The sequence below is a fragment of the Triturus cristatus genome, chromosome 10 (genome assembly GCF_964204655.1).
Source record: "Triturus cristatus chromosome 10, aTriCri1.1, whole genome shotgun sequence".
NCBI lineage: Eukaryota > Metazoa > Chordata > Amphibia > Caudata > Salamandridae > Triturus > Triturus cristatus.
Genome location: NC_140593.1, coordinates 500,854,481 through 500,871,639, shown reverse-complemented (window position 1 = coordinate 500,871,639; position 17,159 = coordinate 500,854,481). Strand labels below are relative to the sequence as shown.

General features: G+C 41.9%; 1 protein-coding gene across 3 annotated transcripts in view; it reads right to left on the bottom strand.

Annotated features, from left to right (window-relative positions):
* Positions 1-17,159, bottom strand: part of ESYT2 (extended synaptotagmin 2) — a 769,824-nt gene that overhangs the window by 128,521 nt on the left and 624,144 nt on the right. For all 3 annotated transcript variants that reach the window (XM_085631951.1, XM_085631950.1, XM_085631949.1), the window contains exons 11-12: positions 12,351-12,399; positions 2,695-2,784 (exon numbers count right to left, since the gene is read on the bottom strand). In XM_085631951.1, the coding sequence (XP_085488077.1) occupies positions 2,695-2,784; positions 12,351-12,399 (139 nt within the window). The remainder of the gene's footprint in view (positions 1-2,694; positions 2,785-12,350; positions 12,400-17,159) is intronic.

Below are 17,159 nucleotides of genomic sequence, written 5' to 3'. Positions count from 1 at the left end.
TATGTAAAATTTGAAATAGAACACATTATCAAACCGCTACTTTCAGAATCCAGTCGAAGGAATGAAAATTAAAATTAAAATTAGCTATTCTCTAGAGTTAGCCACTTTTGAAAAACATTATAAGAGCCACACACCACACGGACACCCTAAATTAGACCAGTGGTGGGATAGTCTGGGAAACCACAAAACCAAAGGCAAGGGACCCCGAGTAAACAAATGTAGGCAGGGACTCTCGGGAACAACACTAGAGAATAGCCCACTCTCGGAGGCAAGGGAGGAAGGTGTCACCTGCCAAAGAATACAAATAGGACGTAATTACGTCTGTAATGGATCAGGGAAAGGATTAAATTCGTCCAGGGGAGAACAAAATACACTACGAAATTCCAAACATAGGTAAATACACAAGATGGAATTCAAATAAGTGATTTTGAAAATAAGAACGTAATTCAAAAAATGAAATACAAATGAATTATTTATTATTATTATACTTATTAATCTATGCACTTAAATGATTTCAGGTTTAATTGGTTTATTGTATATTTTGTATGTTATTTTTATCGCTCCGTTCCTTATTACCAGAAGCCTAAAAGATTAATAAGTATAATAATAATAAAAAAATCATTTGTATTTCATTTTTTTGAATTTAGTTCTTATTTTCAAAATATTCTCTAGTCTGGGAAGCCTCCTGTTTAATGCTTTTCCAGCAACATTTACTGAAATAATTTGGATGGCATTGGGGTAAAGCTGTCCCATCATGCCTTTCGATGTAGGTCAGTGGGATAAAAGGCGATTTTGGACCTTACTTATGAAGAGGCAGACTGCATTGCTGGATTATTCATTTAAGTCTTTTGGATAAAGCTGTATCTTTGGATCAACATAAATATTTCACTTACACTCAATTTCTTGCAAGATCTCATTTAATCAATGGATAAGCATGGGACCGCATTTCATATTTGTTGAAGTCTTAGTGAACCTAAGAATGACAAGTGGATGTCTCAAATAAAATGAGTAAAACAGTATTGCAAGGAGTAGCAAAGAATGATAAGGAAACTGATAGTAGACATTGTACACACCTGGATAAAATAAAGCTTGCATATGGTGTACCTTCTGTTCAAGGAATAAAGAAGTGTATAGAACTTTAGGAAGGGTTATCTGATCTAAGACATAAAACCTGAATGGGGGCTTTTGACTATCTGGAGAAATGATGGAAACCATACTATGGTGGAGAATGGTGTCCAAGTTCTTGGTGAGGAATGGAGCTTGAGGTTTTGGATATGGTTTAGACCTGGAACAAGCATCACAAGTACTTTTTTCCCTCATCTACTTCTTACAAATGTCCTGCTGTCTGAAGACTACATTTGTTTTGATTACTATTTCACTCAAGAGATTGTGTGATAAAAACAGGTGAAATTGGCTACAAAACATATTAGATGCTGCGTTCACTGAAGCACAGTACCACTTGGATATGGCAGCCTGTCCGCAAACTGTGATATAAATCAATAAAAGTATCATTGGGCTACAACGAATCACACTGAAAATACATCATACTGACAATCACATTTCAATTAATAGGGATTGCTAATGTGAAGTAATATCAGACACTGGAGGATTTAAATGGCAACAATCAATGCTTTCAGATCCCCAAGAAATATTGGTTTCCACTTAGCTGCTCTGGAGACACAATGATGCCTTTTACGTCTCCATATGTAATGCTAAGCAAATCAAAACAACCTTGGATACGCACAACAACACAGGCAATGTCAATACTTGTACATGCAGACAAGTATAGGTTCACAATTTCCCCATAATCTCTCAGGCATAACATTATGAAGACCATTAGAAGAGCCTTTTAAAATTGTTTTGCTTGGGGAAAGGGAACACAGCTTTCTTCACACGTTTAGTGTCCACCCACCACAAATGTGACAAACCATGAATGAAAGAAACAAACAGAATGGAAGAAGAGTCAATACAGACAAAGCAACAGAGCACACACATTTCTATCTACATTGATCAGACACAATAAGTGTTTGATGGAAAAATTACTGCATCAATAACATTTTCTCAAAAACCTAAAGTTTTAAAACCCTTCTTCCAACTATTTACACTGGTAACTTGTTTTGTTTCACACTCTCCAGGCTAAGAGTTCATCTGCTTAGACCTTCGTTAAAACAGAACATCAAACTACTCATTAAAACAAAAAAAACTTTCGAGTGTCCAATGTGCATACTTACTGTGTCATTAGAGTGTGTACTACGTCGCTTTACACTGTAAATAAACGTGACATCCCCATACTCGCTAGATTGCTGACTGATGCAAGTGCCAATTATTGTATTAATCAAACCCCTTCTACGAAGGAATCCATTAGGCATGGCAAATGTGTATATAAAGAAGTATTGATCCATTTGTTTTTGCAGACCTTTAGTATTATAGTTCTGATACAGTTTGCTTTACATGTATGCTCTGCGTTCAGTTCTATACACTTTGATCCCTGAAGGATTTAAACTTGTGTTTGATTTAATGAGATTGCATATTGTTAGTCTGAGTTTTGTACAGATTAGCCTTTGAGGGCACTTCCATAGGTGAGTTGTCTTTCGAAGGAGTTTCTGCTAAAATCAGCCTAGAAGAGGGGCAGTTCAGTTCATTAGTAGTTTACATGCTGAATTGTATTTCAATGCACATATTTCCAAAAGTTACCTCATCAAGATGCTCAGCACTCGACTGTGGAGTCAGCCATTCTAGTTTCAGGTGCAGCTTTCCCGAGGTAGCCTCATCCAACTTGAACCACTGCAGAGAAAATAGCAGATTACATTTAAAAGGTAAAATCACAAGTTTTGTTCAACGCACTGTAACACGAGATAGTGAGTAAATAACGAGTGAATAAATCAATGAGATTCGAACATGTTAATACATGACATATAGATATTCAAACAGAAAACCCCTTACTGTAACAGATTAATAGCTGATTTTTTTGATGCAAGACTTTCCATTCCCCTACTTTCTTTTAATGTGGTCAGACCTCTCTACCTGTATCCAATCCTTAGCCCCTTCAGCATCTTCTTTTATGCCTATTCTATCTCTCTCATCCACCCCTCCATAATTCCTTGCATTGCACACAAGTCGTTGCCTCCCCAAAGCAAGCTATAGGAGTGCCTCCTCTTTTGTTCCAACTTACCATCTAATACAGGTCGGTAACAGACACGGAATGGCCTTTGTCCTATGGTTTTACTATTTTTTTACGCTAAAAGTATCAAAAAACAAATATTTTCATTTTTCTTTCTCTGAGCTCAATGACATTTTATTGTTATAAAATAACAGCACAAAATTCATGATACCACGAAACAGAGGAAGAAATTAGGATGCACAGGTCATATTTGCACAGTACCAAATGTTGTGTGAAATTGAGGACAGGGATGTTTGATCCAGTCATGCTGTGATGGACGCCATCTTGTAGCTTTACCTGGGCACCAAGGGAAGTTCAGGCATGTGGAGTTGTTCAATTTGCCAATATGTGCCGAACCGTGACAACTTGATTTACCTGTGCAAACACTCTTGGTGCATTTAGAACAGCAAGTGGTGGAGTTGGAAGGGGTTTATGCAGGGTAAGGCTGTGTGTATAGTTGGGGTGTAAACTTTAGTAGCGTTTGGCATATGTGGCACTTGTAAGCATAGCAACCACCCATTATGCTTGTACATTGGTGACGTCAGTACGTGATAAAGCAAGGTGTTTGCATATTCCAGCATGAGATTGATGGCGCCTGTCAGTGCAACGAGGGGTGCACGCACAAGCACACCGTGCACTACTCTCTTCGTGATAGTTAGCAAGGGAAGACTACCTCTCAGCATCTGCCAAAGATGAAGTGAAAGTGACTTTGCCAAGGTGTAGTGGGCAGCACTTGTTCCAGTCTAAACACTGATGGTTGGGGTGAACTAACCCTTGTGAGATATGAATGAGGAGGAAATAGATGAACAGGTGGAATGAGTTTGAGGCTTGTTGGAAGCAATTAGACAAAATGTTTTCGCCCAATGGGTGTTGTACTGAAATGGAAATGCTTTGGCATGGATGAGACAAGGGGGTAAATCCTTTGAACATTTTATTACTGCATGAGGAGGTTAACAACATCGTAAACGTATGATTAGTACTTCAAGGATCACTTTAAGTTGAATTGCAGGAGTGGAAAGATGTTATGTAAGGGGGTATTTGCTAGTACACACATGTAAAACCTCTTTGCGCTGTAGGACTGGCACAACCAAAACTTGGGGTTATAAACATCTATTGATTAAAAAGCCAGTTTTCCAAGTGTTTCTTGAAACAGAAGATATAGAGGAATGTTGGCTTAAACCAGACTGAAGTTGGAGGAATAATAGGGCATTTCAGGTACATACAATGAAGTGAGTGAAGACTGTAGCATCCAGACAGCCTAAGCACTCACCAATAAGTAGGCCACACGCGAAGAGTAGTTTGACACGTTTTTACTCTACGTCATGTAAGTCAGAACTCAACATTCTAAGCCTACCTTCAAATCATCCCTCCAACACTTACGTCACAGGCCTTCGGCATACAATGGGAACCAAAAGGGTTCCAACGTTCTTTTATTACAAGATACAACATCTCCTGCTTTGTTAAATAAAGAGTCACAACTTTTTAAACACATATCTGTAATATGTGAATAAATACATGAATACATACATAGATACACAAGCAATTGCAAGTCTTCAGTTAAGCATCGTGGTGCCTGAATCACACGTCCTGATAAGGTCACTGGAAACGAAAAACTGGCAGTCGGAGTGTCAGTGATCAGCACAAGGGAGGTGGAATTATTAGCAGGTACAGAGTCACCAATAGTCTTTCTAGACCCAGTCTCTATATTGAAATCGATGTCTAGTGAGTGATGGGTGACATGTCGAAAATGAGAGGAATCTCTTGTAAGGGACTTCCTGGGACATTGGGCAGTCACCATGTGTCCTTTGGTGTTGGTGATTGTAAAGGGTTCAACCTCAAAAGGAGCATTAGATTTCCTTCTTCTGTATTGTCTAACCAGCACCCGATCTCCTCTTGTAAAAGCAATGTCCTTTGCATGACTTCGTCGGCCAACATATATTTTCATCTTCTGTTGATCCATGGCTCTTCAAAACATTAGCGTAGCAGGGCTTTCCCCTGTCGTTGAGTAAGGGGTCGAACGGTAAGCATGAAGACTAGTGTTTAACATAGCTTTGATGTTGTGGCACACTGAACAGATTTCTTTAGAGTACTCATAAACCGTTCTGCCAGGCCAAAGGCCTGGGGCCAACGAGGAGTGCTTCTTTGATGCTTTATATTGAGGTGATTTAGAAAGTCTTTAAATTCTCGATTATTGAAAGATGGGCTGTTGCTAGACTTTAATACTGCAGGTACACCCCATGTTGCAAAGATGCCATTTAGTTTTTGAATGACCTTTTCATGTGTAGTGGATGAAAGGTCTTCCATCAATGGGAAACAGGAGTATTCATCGACAATGACCAGAAGATGATTTCCATTCTCAAGATGACCAAAGAAATCAATCGCAATTCTCTCCCAAACATGATGTGGCAAGTCTGACATGTTTAACATTTGCTGAATGACTTGAGATGAAAGACAGTTGCATATGTGACAAGTCTTCAATTCTTTTTCGACCCTTTCATCGAGATACGGAAGCCAGACTCAGTCACAGAGAGCTCTCTTGGTGGCAACTATTCCTCGATGTCCCTCATGGGCGACATTGATTGTTTGTGGTCGTAGACTCTTAGGAATAACAATTCGTGTACCTCACAGAAAGAGGCCTTCTTGGGTTACTAAAAGTTAATCTCTTACATTTTTTAACTTAAAATACTCATTGTCTTAAGTGAAACGTCTGGAGTGCTGAACATGTCACTATCTTGGCTCGTGGCAGTGACAATTTATTCTAAAGATATGGCAGCTGGTGTGCTCGATTTCACAATAAAATTGATGAAGGCCTCTGTGGTTAGAGGGGGTATCAGGGCATTGTAATGGCACTCTTGAAAAATAATCAGCCGGATTCTGACCTTTTCCTGGAAGCTGAATAATCGCATAGTTGTATTCTTGTAACCTCAAACCCCAACATTCAATTCAAGGAGGAATTTTGGCTTTTGGATTGGCAAATACCGTCAACAGTGCTTGATGATCAGTCACTACAGTGAAAGGCTTTCCGTACAAGAAAAAATTGAAGAATTCACAAGCCCAAACTACTGGCAAACTTTCTTCCTTAGGTTGCGAATAAGTACGTTCTGTTTGCGACATGCTCTTACTGGCGCATGCCACGATATGTCTCCAGGCATCTGGCGTTCAGCTGTGCTGTGCAAGGATTTATGTGTTGGAAGCTCTTCTCACACTCTTGTCCCAATGAAAAGATACACTCTTTTTAGTTAGTTCTTGTAATGATGCACTGAGCGTTAAAAAGTATGCATCTCGAACAGTAACTGGCCAATCCAAGAAAGGATCGTAACACAAAATGTCTTGTGGGGGATTTACAGTAGACAGTACTTGCACTTTTGCTGGATCAGGTTTCATACCCCCCATTAGAAAAGAATTTCAAGCTTTTCTGTGGAATTCACATTTGTCACCATTGAGAGTAAAGCCTGCATTGGTCAACACAAGACATACTTGCATGAGAGCCTTGTCAAGTTTTTTCAGTGTGGCTCCGAAAACTAATATGTCATTACTATAGTTAAATGTATTTAATGCAGGCTGTATGATACGTCGCATGATGTCTTGGAAAAGTTCGGCAGCAGAGGATATACCAAAACTCAATCGCTTATAGTGAAACAAACCAATATGCGTAAAAAAGGTTCTAATGTACCAGGATTTTTGCTCAAGCTCCAATTGGTGATATCCTTTATTTAAGTCGCATTGAGAGAAGAACTTTGCACCATTCGGTTGAATGATCATATCAGCAATGCGCGGAGCGGGATGTCTCTCTCTCTCTCTCTCTCTCTCTCTCTCTCTCTCTCTCTCTCTCTCTCTCTCTCTCTCTCTCTCTCTCTCTCTCTCTCTCTCTCTCTCTCTCAATGGCCTTGTTGGCCTGACGCATGCCAATGCATGTGCGTGCATCGCCTTCATTGTCTCTTTTGAGCACTACTACAAAGAGGAGAAACCCATGGTGTCAGACCAGTGGAGCGTTCAATGATGGCATGTTCGTGTAACTAATTATTTTCCCTTCCAACAGCATCCTACATGTGAAACACAACTCGTCTGTGTCTTTGAGCAACAGGATGAACATCCTCATTTAAGTATAACCTTACGTTTATTGTTTTGTGTTTAAATAGCCAATTAAAAATAAAGAAGAAAGTTGACTTACAATTTCATGATGAGCCTTCATATTGTAGCTCACTGATATCAATCCCCTATCAACTGCAGTATTAAAACTCAGCAAACAAGCACTTCAAGCGGTTCCTTGGCGTACATGAATAGGTGCTTGTACCACATTTATCTTATATTTCATTGTGGCTACAAATCTTTGACTCTTTAAAGGTGTCCAAGCAGACTGTGTGTGTCTTTGGCTTAGTAAGTTGGGGTAACTGAGACAGTTCTTGATACTTCTCCTCAGGTATGATATTTATCGAAGCACCACTCTCAATTATAAATGGTATCGAACACCCATTTATTTTTAGAGTGATCTTAGGACAATATTTGAATGTGTTTGGTGCTTCTTCATGTTGATTTCTTTGCAACTCATTTTTTTCTCACAATTGACCAGTCCAACATGCACATGCCTTTCTGAGATAAACATTGCCATCGCACAATTATCATGGTCACTTCAACTGGGAACTGAGAAACTCTTTGTCGATGATTTAGACGGCGATTGACTTTGTTTGGTGTCAATTTGCCTCAGTTGGTGTGACCACTTGGCCTTGTGGGGCGTGTAGAACGTCACTGAGGTAGCGTTCGGTTGGCTATTTTGTCTTCACACTTTAACGCACTTACTTTTCTCTTCGTCCAGCAAGTCATCACGAAATGGCTCGCTTTACCACAGCTCATTTATGTATAACTTTACTTTTATTGTTTTAAGTTTAACTAGCCCATTAAAAATGAAGAAGGAAGTTGCTCATGACTAACGTATATTGGGCGCCTTCAGCCACAATGTCAGTCGCTTGACGATCAACAAGCTCCTCATCGAGAGCAGCCTTGAGGACTTGTTCTAAGATCAGTTTCCTTCAGCATTCATCGTCGAAAGAAATCTGACATACATCCATTGATAACTCTGAGACGGGTAGCTTTCTCATAGTTACACTCACTGAATTTACAGTGCTTCACTAGAACATCCAGTCTGTCAACAAATTCATTGATGGTTTCACGTGGTCTCTGGCGTTCTTGACTAAAGATGTATCTTTCGTAATCCACATTTGGCACTGGATTACACTTGACTTTCAAGGATGTTTTAATTTGTTCGTATGTCACTTCACCTTCTTGTGGTGTCTTTATGGCTTCTTTTACTCCTTCACCAGCCATGTTCCTCAGATACTTTATAATCTTTTTGTCATCATTTTCATCTATGAAAGCTTCAAAAGTCTCTATCCATGCAGTCCATCTATTAGCCAATATTGTGTTTTTTGGCAGTATCAAATGCAGTTGGCGTTTTAAGAATGCAGCAACCGTATATACGTTGGTGGACACTAGTGGTCTCTCAGGCGTTTCACGTGGAACTTGATTAGACAGAGCTTCCATAGAGCCTTGTGATGTGCTGGCTGCTGTGTCAGCCTTACCAACTTTTGCCGTTTGGATCTTGCCCTTGCTCTCAATTTGAGCTTTTCACTTGATGGCTGTCTGAGGAGTTGTTCTGGGCCCCTATGCTGCAGCTTTGGTGGTGGGTCGCTTCTTCTTGGGACAACTGCACATGCACAACCCCAGACCACCTCCTGGGGTCACTCCTTAGCACGTCATTGCACAATGAGTCGTTAGTGGTGTCGGTAAGTAGATGAACCTTATATTCTACGTGTTCATGAAAACATGTTATGATTTTGATCGGCTTTGTACTTAAATGTTTCCTCCCCACCACCTGGTTAATCTTTGCTTTGTAGCACATGAATTTCAATTTGATTTGTACTGAAATATCATGCGCTGCTTTTGTAACCTGGTCGCATCCGCCTTTAGTGATCTTTACTCCTTATAGCATATAGCAGTAATTTGCGTAATGGCGCAGTACATTTTATTTGCAGACGTTTTATTCAGATCCTGACCACCGTTATGCAGACTTTCAATGTTGCTTTCTTTATCTTCAAGCTTTTTATACTGGCTGGCGTTGCGCTGAGACTCCACCTGTGCCAGCGTCGATTGCCCACTTCGATTGCAGCACACGTGGCATGCACAAGTAGTTTGTTGGACCAATGCAAACTCTCTGGAAGAGCACTTTCTGTGTACGGGCTTCGGGTCCCCTATCTCGTCACCAGTTTTAGCATTCTGCCAGCCTAGGCACTCGCTAATAAGTACGCTACACGCAGAGAGTAGTTTTGCACGCTATATCCAAGTCAGAACTCAACACTCTAAGCCTGCCTTCAACTCTTTCCTCCAACACTTTCGTCACAGGCCTAAGGTATACAGAGGGAACCAAAGGAGTTTCAGCATTCTTTTACTACATGACACTACACAGATGAAGTCATGATAGACAAAAGACAGATGAAGGGCAGATAGTGAGAGAGAAAAGAGGCAGTGGTACCAGTGACACAACATTAAAGGAGAAGAGACAAGAAGAAATCATGGAGTGGATTGAATCCAGAAATTAGGTTTTAGTTGTAGTAGTTCACATCATGTTGCCAGCGACCGGGTCCAGGATTACAGCTTCAGTACAATGTGGTTGGGCACAAGGGGCCCTTTGTGAAGTGTTGTAGGAATACAGGCAAAAATGGTGTACAAGTAGTGTCATTAATATAGAATAGGAAAGGGGTCCTTGAGGACTGTCAAACTAATTATATTATATTGATGATAGGGGGAAACACAGGAAGGCAGAACCCAAACTTCCATTGCTGACAGTTGTATTGAAGGAAAGAATTTTGTCATGTTGATTGATTCAGAGGCGAGGCACTCCATGATGTGTAAGGGCATCTCGAACCTTTGGTAATCATTGACACAAATGTGACGATGTGGCTGGTATGGCGATTTAGACACTGGTAATGTAGGAGAATCTTTCACTATGGCTGAGGTATAAGACTATGAAGCGCAAGGGAAGGTATAGGTGACTCAAGAAGGTGACCTTACTTTAGGCTGCTCACATGAGAAAATTCTGTATATTGTCTTATATCCCAAGAGGAAAGAAGTGGAATTGCAGAGTCAAACCGTCACCAAGATATCATACACCCTGATTGTTAGACACAATTTTACTATTTTACAAAAAAAAAAAAAATCGCAAGGGACCCTCATAGGTTGTTTTTGTAGACCTTCACCCACTCCATTAGGGGTGTGCTATATCATTGTCTCTCATTATGGTCCCTATAAAAGAAGGTGGGCTCGACCATTTTCCAGGAAGCACTTGGAATATTGCATTGCCGTGGTCTAAAGAATAAATATACTTTAGCGTCAACCCAGGTATCTCTTTATTGGTGAGTGTTTGTGCTATATTAAAATCAGGGTTGGGGTGTCTGCGAAATATGGCGTACCTAACTGCTGTATTGGTATAGGGTGTAAGAACATCAAATCCCACAGACACCCCAACCCTGATTTCACCAATTAAGGGATACCTGGGTGCTGCTAATAGAGTTGGTGAGGGTCTAAAAAAATGTATAAGGGTCATTTACGTTTTTTCTTCTTAGGACTCATTTACATAGTAAAATGGTGTCTCACAGGATACCTTTGTATAGATTTGATTAACTTAGGGAGATAGCATCCTATGTCCCATTTGAATGCTCTCTTCCCTCCCCAGATAGAGAACCTTTGGTTCGTATCTGGTTCTATGTGCGAAATGGTGTTGCAGAGTCATGAGCCCAATTAGGCAGCAGGAAAAGAGGCAGATGGTGTTCCAGTTGGCGTGGAAGATATTTTCAAAGATGTTTAGGAAGGACCTTGATTATGTATAGTTGCACCCTTCAATTGAAACCTAAAAGAGGGATAAGGCTGGTAACGAGTAATGCCAAGATCCTTCCATAAATCTGAGAGAGGCTTGGATCAAGGAATTGGATATACTGGGACAGGAGAAAACAACACATTCAGTGGGGTCAATGGGGTCAGGCAGATCCGGGTTCGTATGAACCTACACAGGGTTAACAGATGTGTGCTGGTTGATATGTTCACACTTTCACATATAAATGATTTATGTGGTGTGTAAGGCTGCAATGTGTGTTGTGCAGGATTTGAGAGGTAGAAAAATATTATTAAGAAAACTCAAGACCATGGCATGCATGTGGGCAATTTATAACTTCAAAACCTTTTGTGGAGGAGAGAATTCACAGTGAGACCTGACCACAAGTCATACAACGCCACTTTTAAACTGAATAGCTTAGACAAAGTTTTGGAAAGGACTTGCTATTACATCACACGTTTAAATATACATTGGTTTGATGAGCAGGGTATACCTGCACAGTTGCCCCTAAAGGATACTGATATTGGTGAAGAATAGGTTGGAAGATAGGATAGAGAATGTGGACAAGTTAGTGAATGTGACTTTGGAGCAAGAGGAGTGGTTGAAAAAATGCAAAACAAGATAAGGTGTTATTGCAAGAAGAAGACTACTTCGCGAATGACTGTCTGGAGAAAAGTGAGTTGGAGGCTGAGATGCAAGATTTTCGGCTAATTAAAGATGAATTAAGGGTATTACACATTTTTCGTGCAGGAGCGACTGACTGCAAAGTTAGGACGATGCACATCCCTGTTGACATAGTGGAATCCAACACAGACTCCCTAATAACCTTATCCTCGCCACGGATAGGTCGACACATGATGCAGCAGCTCCACAAATGCACTCCTATTACTGCTGTTTACTCCTCCCTCTCACCACCTTCAACACAGTCATGTTCAGTGTGGCGGCCCAGGGGAAAGTGGCTCTACTCCGCTGTATTTGTAACATCAAGGTTTACCGGCACGAAGGAAAAGTCCATATTGAATTAACACAGATTGACTCACAATATTATTCTTTTTGAAACAGTACACTCGTCTCTGTAACATTCTTAAAGGTGGATTACACATGAATAGGTGAGATCACAAGTACAAGACAGCCGGAAAATGTAGCCAAGTCCACTATTTTTTTTTTAAATTACAGTTCTGATATATTTTTAATCCTTTGCCTGTTGAATCATGATTGCACATGGTGATCTTCTTGTTAGACAGCGAACAACTGTACAGTCAAAGTCAAACTCAAGCTGTGGCATAATAACATTAATTGAAAATGTACCTCTTCTACCACGCGTGCCTTCTGAACTTCCCTCAGATCAATTATGAGGCTGAAAGCAGAACAAAACACTTCAGTTAGCGAAGACAAGAGAATGAGCCTTCACAGAAACAGTCCGAAAAAGTACAGTGGTTTAATTAGCATTTATGCTCATGCCTGTGTAAATATAGTAATAGCCATCCTGTAAAGACCAGAGGACAATTTGTGTGCTTCCCTTTCAGGCATTGTTCTTTGTGAACAGAGCATGTTGAAATTACCATCCCATCCCTCAGCACATATGCATGTTTTGAGTCAATAGTACAAGACAGTGTACGTCTACCCATTCCTGTGATCATAAGACTGTGCACAGGTGAGATCAGGTCTCTGGCTTTGGAGAGGTCTGTCAGAGTGCAAGATCCCAGCTACGAGATGCTGCATGTATTGTGTAGTGCCTCAGTCTGGTGAGTGATGTAGTGTTTGAACCACTTACTGGCTGAAAGCTTATATGAAGTCTAAGTGTTTTTTTGAAATAATAGTTTTAGAATTAGGGGGAGTTATTTGGGGTAGCATCAGAGGAGAGGGTCGAGGAGACAGTTAGTCAAACAACCTTCTACATTGGGATCTATCTGGTCTGCTCCAGAAGGGAAGAGGTCCTATTGCAAAATCCAAAATCTGGGACAAACAATCATAAGGTTTTAAAATGTCAGTACTACGCTGATCCGGTGCAATCGGTTCTTCTGGCTCCCTTTGAAGCTGACTAGTCTCTGGAGCAAGGGTGACCCCTGGAATCTGGAAAGGAGGCACATGGAAACCAGATGCACTAGACACCGCAAAGTAGTTTGTAGGTGATGCACCTAAAGTCACCACTAGTGCAACCAACTGATAAGGGAGAGGGCTGTTACTGGTCACAAGATCCTTAGCCCGGGGAAAGGTCTCACATCTATACGCTGCACACAGCAAAGGTTTTAAGAGTTGCACCTCCTTGACAAGCAGTAAGACCTTACCTACCCTACTCAGTGTACCTCCTCGGGATATGAGAAGACTTGTCCATCATACCTGCTCAGCATTCTGATTTCATTTCACTGCCTATAGTTTTGCACCCCGAAAGCGAGGTGGAAACCCATGTGGAAGATGACATCTTGGTAATGTAGCCTCTCATCTAAAGTATGGATGAGGTATGTTATTAGGGGAAACAAATCCCATGGGGTCTTATTCACCACACTGACTATTTATCTTCTAGAATGTTTGTTTAATATTGTTATAGGTATCCTTGCAAAGTAGTTGTATTCCAAATTCTATGCATTTTTCACAATGATTTACCATTTTATATGACTTTACAGGCTCTCATAAGTTACCTGCAGTGACAGGATTTCCTTTGACAAGGAATATTTTTACAGAAGCCTTGACATGGAAATTTACAACAGGAGCTCAGCTCCTCGAGCACTGATCTCATGACTTTCATGCCATCAACTGAAATAGGGAGATAACCATCTCTCGTTTTGCCACATAGTATCCCGGAAGACACTTCATACCAGATGAGACAGTCTCTTCTCGAGCAGATATACATTCCCTGATTCTCCACAGCCTACACACAGTAATCATATCCTTTCAGCATTCTTGATTTGTTCATCAAGGTTTTCTGGGATTTTCATCAATAGGATATAATTTCATTAATATGACAAACTTTTTATCAATAATCACTTTATCCTCTTAAGGCGGCTCCTCTGGATCATGGAGGTTATAGATCAATATTTTGACACCATAGAGCTCCTACGGCTCAGTTCAATCACCGGGACTGTCTCGATGAGCCATTTACTAAGGAGGAAATTTCCACCATCATCGCAGGTTTCCCGGGTGACAAAGCTCCTGGGTCCGATGGTCTCACTCCTGCAAACAATACGCACCTCTTCTCGTTCCGCACTTAGCCGCCATGTATAAGGACTCTCTTGAATGTGGCAGCTTCCCACCATCTCTCCGTGAGGCTCTGCTCACTCTTCTTTTGAAGCCTGATAAACCCCCTGATTGTTGCAATTTATATCGCCCATTATCTCTCATAAACACAGACAATAACATTGATGCCAAATTACTGGCCACTCGCCTCCTTCCCCTCATGTCCCTTACTGATTGCCCGGATCAATCTGGTTTTATTCTGGGGCGCGCCACTTCTCACAACTTGCGAGCAATTTTATCAGTCCTCCATCAAATCCATCCCTCTCTGCCGGCCGTGCCTGCTTTAGTAGACGCTACCAAGGCCTTTGACACTTTGGAGCGGCCTTTTCTCTTCTACCTTCTCCCCCGCCTGGGATTCAGTCCAAATTTTGTACGTAAAATACGGCTACTATACACACTGACCACAGATCGCATCAGGCTTAATGGGCAGGTTACCAACCCCATTGCCATTTCGAGAGGTACCAGACAAGGGTGTCCTCTCTCCCCTATGCTTTTTAGGTCTCGCCTTGCTATCGCGCAAGCGATCGCAAAGCGAGACTATTGTTAAGGGGCTTTTAAAAGTGCTCCCAAAAAGCGGATTGCATGGCTAGCACGCGCACAATCACGCGCATCGTGCCGCCATGCAATCCGCTTTTTGGGAGCACTTCAAAGGGTCCGCTCCCCCGCCTGGAATGCGCTCCCCCGCCCCCAAGCGTGCGCGCACGCCACGCTCTGCCGGGTTTGTTATACACAGTCAGACAGCTTTTATGTTCGCGGCCAAAATTAGTTTCACTTTTATTTTTATTAGCATGACGCAGCTAACTCGAAGGTACCGCCCAAACTGTTTTCTGGTTGAACTTATAACAAAACGACTTACCATGAGGCTCGCGATGTACAGCAAACACATTCTTCATGGTAATGACGCGGAGGCACAAAATGGCAATCGTAGGTAAACTGTTCGCTGTTTACGTGAATTAGTCTCCGATGGTTTACTTGCTAACAGTCTGCATGGCACAGCGGGTTAGTTTATTTATTCACAATGAATAACGCGTTTGCCCTGCCTCTCCATTTCGACTTGTGGTGCCGGAGAGGCACCCTTGTATCCACAAAGAAAAAATCCCCTGGCTGACTTTCGCTTCCAAGTCGAAATTCGAAAATGTAGGAAGTAGGGCGTGTTTCTATTTCAGGGCGTGTTCACTGCCTTTTTTTGTTGTTGCAGATTTATATAGCGCGAACTTGACCAGAAGCGAAGATATAGGAGCGCTTTACATGAGCACAGGTTACGTTACACAAGGACACATCCAGGCTCAACCATGGTTTTCATCACCCAAGTCGGCAGCTCTAGCGTCAGACCACATCCTCTCCCGTTTTGTTAGTGAGTGTTTGATGGCTGAAATCTATAACTCGTAGGGGCTTATTTACAAACCCTTTGCGCTGCCCGTGCGTCACTTCTAATATGTGACGCACAGGTGGCTCGAGGCTTGTAAATAAGCGGATTGCCGCCATGCAATCCGCTTTTTGGGAGCACTTTAAAGGGTCCGCTCCCCCGCCTGGAATGCGCTCCCTCGCCCCCAAGCGCGCGCGCGCCACGCTCCGCCGGGCTTGTCTTGTTTTCTTTCCCTTCACCTTTCTCTTTCGTTTCTCATTACATTGTTCTCCCCGCCACATTCCCTACTCTACCTCCATCCCACCTTCTCCCTGCACTCTCCTCCTATCTTTCTTTGGTCTTTACCGGGCAACCTCTCTCTCTAACTTCCTTCCGTGACTTCGTTATTTCCTCTCTTCCGTTTCCCCCGTCCCGCCTCTTTCTCGCGCGGCGGTGTCCCCGTGAAACCTAGTCCCAGAGCATTGAGACTGCGCTTCCTGTGCGCGGGCCCTTTGTCGATCTCACTGGACAATGCCGGCGCAGGACACGCCGCGCAGTAATGCGGCCTGGCGAATTCCTAGATCTCTGGATAATAATAAGTAGCCTCTCCGGGGATGGCTGCCGAGATATCCTGTTTCCGCTGCATGGAGAAATGTTTCACATAATACAATGCAGAGCATAGAATATGAGCAGCGCCCCAAAAAAGTTCCAAGACGGGAACAGGCAGCTCTTAATGGCAGCTGCCCAGCATTAAGCCAGCTGTGGCCGATACCCGTTTCCGTTCGAATCTTGAAAATTGTTCAAAATAATTAGAATTAGATTGTGAGCGGCTGCTGAAGAAAAACATATTAATGCAAAAACAACGTTAAGATGTTTCTTATAAATGCTGTTTTCTTCGGAGACTAGTCTGGAGATTTTGGTATGCTGCTAAACGCTGAGCAAGAAAGTGCCGGGGACAGAAGGAATGTTGAAGAAATCTCGCCGGCTCTTCTTTTGACATTTTGTGATAAGGACCTCAGGCGCCACGAGAAACGCTACACCAGATAGAAAGAAAATGCGGTTGAGCGCGGGAACAAAAAAAACAAGGCATGCAAGCTCTAAAGTTAAATATGTCGTTGTGCATTTTTCTATTTTTTTTTTTTAATCTTCTGAGTTGTACACTGCATAAATGTGAACATCCCGGGTTATTTTATCATAAAGTTTATTTATCAATTTGTGTGTGTTTTTTTTTAGCTTAATGAGCCATTCTTGACACTTCAGAGCTCGGAATGATAGGTGCACGACGGGCAGGTGGGGGATGGGGCCGAACACTGGAGTCTTCTCAGCGACGTACGACTAGCACCAAGACAAGTCACAGAACAAGCATTGGCATAGCCAATAGGTCTCGTTTTTGGGACCTTATAAGTATTTAGTTATGCAGCACAATATCCTTTTTGCAACAACATCAACTGTTGCATTGCTAAACACTTATAAGGTCCCAAAAGCGAGACTTATTGGCAATGCCAATGCTTGTTGCTATTGCCATTGAGCCGCTCGCG